General features: G+C 36.4%; 2 protein-coding genes across 2 annotated transcripts; one reads left to right on the plus strand and one right to left on the minus strand.

Annotated features, from left to right (window-relative positions):
• The first annotated feature begins 1122 nt into the window (after positions 1 to 1122).
• Positions 1123 to 3080, plus strand: LOC130467840 (DNA-directed RNA polymerase subunit alpha). Its single transcript, XM_056836751.1, has one exon. The coding sequence runs from the start codon at positions 1909 to 1911 to the stop codon at positions 2914 to 2916; it is 1008 nt and encodes a 335-aa protein (XP_056692729.1). The 5' UTR covers positions 1123 to 1908; the 3' UTR covers positions 2917 to 3080.
• Positions 3012 to 4492, minus strand: LOC130467841 (cytochrome b6-f complex subunit 4-like). The gene is given in 3 exon segments (XM_056836752.1): positions 3012 to 3484; positions 3487 to 3514; positions 3517 to 4492. Coding segments are annotated over 3 exon segments (525 nt in total). The 5' UTR covers positions 3541 to 4492.
• Between the last annotated feature and the right edge of the window lie 2261 nt (positions 4493 to 6753).

Consider the following 6753-nt stretch of genomic DNA (forward strand, 5'->3'; position numbering starts at 1 on the left):
ATGATGACAATGCTGCAGTTATCATTGATCAAGAAGGAAATCCAAAAGGAACTCGAATTTTTGGTGCAATTGCCCGGGAATTGCGACAAAAATTTGCGAAAATAGTTTCATTAGCTCCTGAGGTATTATAAGATGATGAAGTAGAATATTTGAATGAAATAGTAGATTGTGTATCACGTATATAGCTTTTATTTTTAATTTTTTATTAATTAATAATAATAAATTAATAAAAAGACATGTTGATTATATCAAATTTTTGGGGCACCACTTATTTTAGTTCATCATGGGTAAGGACACTATTGCTGATATAATAACCTGTATACGAAATGCTGACATGAATAGAAAAGGAACGGTTCGAATAGTATCTACTAACATCACCGAAAACATTGTTAAAATACTTTTACGAGAAGGCTTTATCGAAAATGCGAGAAAACATCAAGAAAGAAACAAATATTTTTTGGTTTTAACTCTGCGACATAGAAGAAACAAGAAAGGGCCTTATCTAAATACTTTCCATTTAAAAAGAGTCAGTCGACCTGGTCTACGAATCTATTCTAATTATCAACGAATTCCTAGAATTTTAGGTGGAATGGGGATTGCAATTCTTTCTACCTCGAGAGGTATAATGACAGATCGGGAGGCTCGACTAGAAGGAATTGGCGGAGAAATTTTATGTTATATATGGTAATCCCTATACTATTCGAATTGGATCCAAAATTTCCTACTTGTGAACAAAAAAAGAGAAAGGACAGCTTGTCTAATATCACTCCTCTATTAGTTGATACTTTAAGGGGGTTTTGTCTGGAATGAAAGAACAAAAATGGATTCATGAAGGTTTGATTACCGAATCACTTCCTAATGGTATGTTCTGGGTTCGTTTAGATAATGAAGATCCGATTCTGGGTTATGTTTCAGGACGGATACGACGTAGTTCTATACGAATTCTACCGGGAGATAGAGTTAAGATTGAAGTAAGCCGTTATGATTCAACTAGAGGTCGTATAATTTATAGACTGCGCAACAAGGATTCGAACGATTAAACAGTTTTTCAACTTCAACACTCCTTTTTACAAGAATACAATCCGAGATTCAAAATATTAAGAAACTTATTTTCTTCCAAGAAATAGATTTAAAATGAAAACTAAGGAATAATAAATATGAAAATAAGAGCTTCTGTTCGTCCAATTTGTGAAAAATGTCGACTGATCCGCAGACGGGGACGAATTATAGTAATTTGTTCTAACCCAAAACATAAACAACGACAAGGATAATAATTCTACTATAACTAAAAACCAAAAAGAATTTTCTATAAAGAATTGCTAAAAGATTTGATTGATGTAAAAAAAAACGGAAGGATTTGTTTTGACATGAAATGGATATATCCATATACCTTTGACTCATATTTATGAGATGAAAAAATATGGCAAAACCTATACCAAAAATTGGTTCACGTAGAAATGGACGTATTAGTTCGCGTAAAAGTGCACGTAAAATACCAAAGGGTGTTATTCATGTTCAAGCAAGTTTTAATAATACCATTGTAACTGTTACAGATGTATGAGGTCGAGTCGTTTCTTGGGCTTCTGCCGGTACTTGTGGATTCAGGGGTACAAAAAGAGGAACACCATTTGCGGCTCAAACCGCAGCGGGAAATGCTATTCGTACGGTGGTGGAACAAGGTATGCAACGAGCAGAAGTCATGATAAAAGGTCCTGGTCTCGGAAGGGATGCAGCATTACGGGCTATTCGTAGAAGCGGTATACTATTAAGTTTCGTGCGAGACGTAACCCCTATGCCGCATAATGGCTGTAGGCCTCCTAAAAAAAGACGCGTCTAGAAAAAAGAATTGAAGAGATTTCAAGAGAAATAAATGATTCAAAGATATGATCAATTTTGTAAAATATTACTATGGTTCGAGAGAAAATAAGAGTATCTACTCAGACACTTCAGTGGAAGTGTGTTGAATCAAGAACAGATAGTAAATGTCTTCATTATGGACGCTTTATTCTCTCTCCACTTATGAAGGGTCAAGCTGATACAATAGGCATTGCGATGCGAAGAGCGTTACTTGGAGAAATAGAAGGAACATGTATCACACGTGCAAAATCTGAAAAAATACCACACGAATACTCTACCATATTAGGTATTCAAGAATCAGTACACGAAATTTTAATGAATTTGAAAGAGATTGTATTGAGAAGTAATTTATATGGAACTTCTGAGGCGTCTATTTGTGTCAAGGGTCCTGGATATGTAACTGCTCAAGATATCATCTTGCCACCTTATGTGGAAATCGTTGATAATACACAGCATATCGCCAGCTTGACGGAACCAATTGATTTGTGTATTGGATTACAACTCGAGAGAAATCGGGGATATCATATAAAAGCGCCAAATAACTTTCAAGACGGAAGTTTTCCTATAGATGCTCTATTCATGCCTGTTCGGAACGTGAATCATAGTATTCATTCTTATGGAAATGGGAATGAAAAACAAGAGATACTTTTTCTCGAAATATGGACAAATGGTAGTTTAACTCCGAAAGAAGCACTTTATGAAGCCTCTCGGAATTTAATTGATTTATTAATTCCTTTTCTACATGCGGAAGAAAACGTAAATTTAGAGGACAATCAACACAAAGTTTCTTTACCCCTTTTTACCTTTCATAATAGATTGGCTGAAATAAGGAAAAACAAAAAAAAAATAGCATTGAAATTCATTTTTATTGACCAATTAGAATTGCCACCTAGGATCTACAATTGCCTAAAAAAATCCAATATACACACATTATTGGACCTTTTGAATAACAGTCAAGAAGATCTTATTAAAATGAAGCATTTTCGCATAGAAGACGTAAAACAAATATTTGGCACTCTAGAAAAGCATTTCGTAATTGATTTAAAAAATAAAAGATGAAAAAAAGTAATTGAATAGATGTATCTAGGGAAAATTCACGTTGAAGTGACTATTCCCTAGATACACACGCCGTGTTATTTCATAATTAAATCAATTTAAAAAAGGCCTAAAGTTAGGGATTTATCAATAGGTAATGTTGCTCCAATACCTAACCAAAGGGCCACTACGGTACCAACCAAAAAGACAGTTGTAGCTACTGGACGGCGAAATGGATTTTGGAATTTATTAACATTTTCTAAAAAAGGAACTGTTACTAATCCCGCAGGTACTGAAGCCATTAAAAGAACGCCTAATAACTTATTTGGTACTGTACGAAGTATTTGAAATACAGGAAAAAAATACCATTCAGGTAATATTTCCAAAGGAGTTGCAAATGGATCCGCCGGCTCGCCAATCATTGATGGTTCTAAAACTGCTAAGCCTACGTTACACGCAATAGTACCTAAAATTACTACAGGAAAAATATATAAAAGATCATTAGGCCACGCGGGCTCCCCATAATAATTATGCCCCATACCTTTCGCTAATTTAGCCCTTAATACAGGATCATTCAAGTCAGGTTTTTTGTTATTAGGATAGGTGAATTCTTATAGATTCAATTCATCCCCCGAAAGAACCGGACATGATAATTTTTCATCATCCGGCTCAAGCAAGAATCAAAAGAACCAAATGGATCCATAATATATATATCTTATCCATCTATAAAGGTTCCCTGTAAGAACCTATTTATTAAATCCTACTTTCCAAAGTTGTAATTATCCACGGAAAAGAATTCTGCTCTTACAAATAAATGCTCAACACCCAAGTAGGCTTATAAAGTTGATCATGATCAACTGCTTTTCGGGTCGTCTCATACCTTATGATTGGTGTTTATCTCCAAAATACTTGGAGATTTTGACTTTCTATAAAAATAGAAAATTATATATATTACAAATAAAGGGTTTACTTGTTACTAATATCGCCTAGTTTCTATTGTTCTTTAGATCCCTAGTTTCACTCCGATAGTATCATAGATCAGGTCAATGCAAAGGAAATGAATGCATTTCAATACTATTCAAATTAGTAATAAACAAAATCTAGATTATATCATGCAAAATCACACATTCGACTGGATCTTACGGAGCCCGTTCATGCATCACATGATTCAGGGTTGATCATAGAATAGATTCTCTTCAAACGAACCAACCTATCCTCTCTATAGGACTTACTTCTACGGCGGTTGGACAAATGAAAAGACACATTTGAGTATGAATTTCAATGTGGCAGAAAAGGATATATACCTGCACGGCCTAATCAATAGTTCAAGTCACACACTCCCATAATCCATTTTCATTTCGTAGAATTACCTTCAACTAGTGATGTTATGTTAAATAACTAAATACAAAATTATGGAGTTGAAGGAAAATGTCCAAATACATGGATTATTATTTTCAATAATCCATACATGTAGCAATGAAATACTATTGTTCTTCCCTCAAGTGATAAATGATTGATTACAAATAGGTATGATATACCTTTTCTATTCTATAATTCTATAAGGGACCAGAAATACCTTGTTTACGTATCATTAGAAAGTGCATTAGTAGATAGAATTTGAACTTGTATTATTTCAGGGGATTTTCAACCCATTGGAAAATTGGACTGTATTATTTCAGGGGATTTTCAACCCGTTGGAAGTATTTGGAAATGGGGTTTGTATTATTTCAGGGGATTTTCAACCCGGAGATAGAACATGGAATTTGAATTTGTATTATTTCAGGGGATTTTCAACCCGTTGGAAGTATTGGACTTGTATTATTTCAGGGGATTTTCAACCCGTTGGAAATGTTTTGAATTTTGTACTGGGAAGCAATAGAAAGAAAGAGTTTTTTGTAACTTGAAGATGAATTTAAAATTTGAATTTGATTTGAAGTTTGAACTTTGAAATGGAAAAGACGCACTTTTGTATATAGAACATGAGGCTTTGTATTTTGAAAACTCCGGCATTACGCCGCCATGGAGTTGAGGGATTGAACTAGGAAATTTGAAAGTCCGGCATTATGCCGCCGTGGACTTGGAATTTTGAAGTATAGGACATGAGATTGAATTAAGAACTTCGAACTTGAGGTTTGAAATATAGAGTAGAAAAGTTGGCATTACGACGGCATGAATTTGGAACTTGACACTTTGAGTATAGGACTTGAAGATTGAAGGATTGATTCGAAAAATTGGCATTACGCCGGTCATGAGTTTTGACATTTGAACTTGAGATTTTGAAATTTGGAATTGGCAACTTGAGTTTGAGGTTTGAAGACTTGAATGTTTGAAATAGGAAATCCGGCATGATGCCGTTGGATTTGAGTTTTGAACTTGAAATTTTGACTAGAGAATCCGGCATTATGACGCCGTTGGATTTGGATTTTGAATTTGGAAATGGAAGTTTTGAACTAGAAAATCCGGCATTATGGCGCCGTTGGATTGAGTCTTGACTTGAAAATTGAAACTCGAAATTTGAACTAGAAAATCCGGCATTATGGCGCCGTTGGATTTGGACTTGAAAATTGAGGTTTTGAAAATAGAAAATCCGACATTACGACGCCGTTGGATTGAATTTTGAACTTGAAACTTGAAATTTGGACTAGAAGATCCGGCATTATGACGTCGTTGGATTGAATTTTGAACTTGGAACTTTGAATTTGGACTCGAAAATCCTGCATTATGACACCGTTGGATTGAATTTTGAATTTGGCATTTGTGCGTGAGGCGTGTTTGAGGGTTTGAATCAAATGGAGTGGCACTCCTAAAGACCCTAAAATCGGCGATTTAGATGCATGAGGTTTGAATGATGCTCCTAGGGGTTTGGTTTCCTAGTTGGAGGCTAATTGGTTTTGGCAAGCTAGAACTCGAGGTTAGCCATTCACGCGTGCAAAGACGCCCACACAATGCACAAGTAGCATGTTGTCACACTAACATGTATATGAATGCGACATGCAAAGTTCTCAACCTAAGGTCGGTCTAATTTTTGTATGATGCAAGTGGTCGGCTTAGGGTGTCAAAAAGGTACTTGACTAAGAGACGGATCCGGCGACAACTTTCACATCCGCCTAAGGGACGTTTGTGTCGGCAGACGGCCTCCATACTTGACATCGGGAATGTCAAGTAAATGCTAAGTTCCAGTAGGCGCGAAAATGGTCACACACTTTGGTCGGGAACCGTATGGAGAGTCACCATTTCGTTGCCCCCAGGGCTAGCCCGAATGTAGAACACATCCTTTTGGGCAAAGGTAGAAATTCATTTTGCACAAATATGGTTTTCGAAAAATGCATGAAATGCCTAGAAATTGAAAATTGAAAATTGTACATGAATTTGTATTTGTAAAGCTCGTTTTTCGGCACTCGTTCACGAGGTTTGGGAGCGTCCTTCCAGATTCAAAAATAGACTAACTCCCAACACGAAAAGTTGAGCAAAAGTGGGCAACAAGCCACTGTGAGCCACTGTCCTAGATGCAGGCAGCGGCGTTGGGCGCAGGGGCTACGCCTGACGCCAGTGCTGTCATCCAGTACTTAAGCAGATCAGTGGCTTTGCTGCTCGAAATCTGCTCGCATTTTCGAAAATGAAATTAGAAATTCCCCAGTGGAGTCGCCAGAATTGTAGGGGTTTTTTTTTTTTTTTTGCACTTGTTTCCCGTTCTACAAGAGGGGCGGTTTTTTAGAAAACCATTGTATTTTTGTACCTCGAAGGAGTCGCCACCAAACATTGTTTTAAAGTCTCGTTTGGAAAGACCGCAATTGACTCTATTTTGGATAAGGCTATGAATCCTCGAAAGGGATGGGTGAGATCCGGGCACGGGAACGAAAT

This window comes from Spinacia oleracea, chromosome 2 (genome assembly GCF_020520425.1).
Source record: "Spinacia oleracea cultivar Varoflay chromosome 2, BTI_SOV_V1, whole genome shotgun sequence".
NCBI classification, from domain to species: domain Eukaryota; kingdom Viridiplantae; phylum Streptophyta; class Magnoliopsida; order Caryophyllales; family Amaranthaceae; genus Spinacia; species Spinacia oleracea.

Coding starts and splice junctions, on each gene's coding strand:
- LOC130467840 (XM_056836751.1), top strand. CDS start 1,909: ATGGTTCGAGAGAAAATAAGAGTATCTACTCAGACACTTCAGTGGAAG.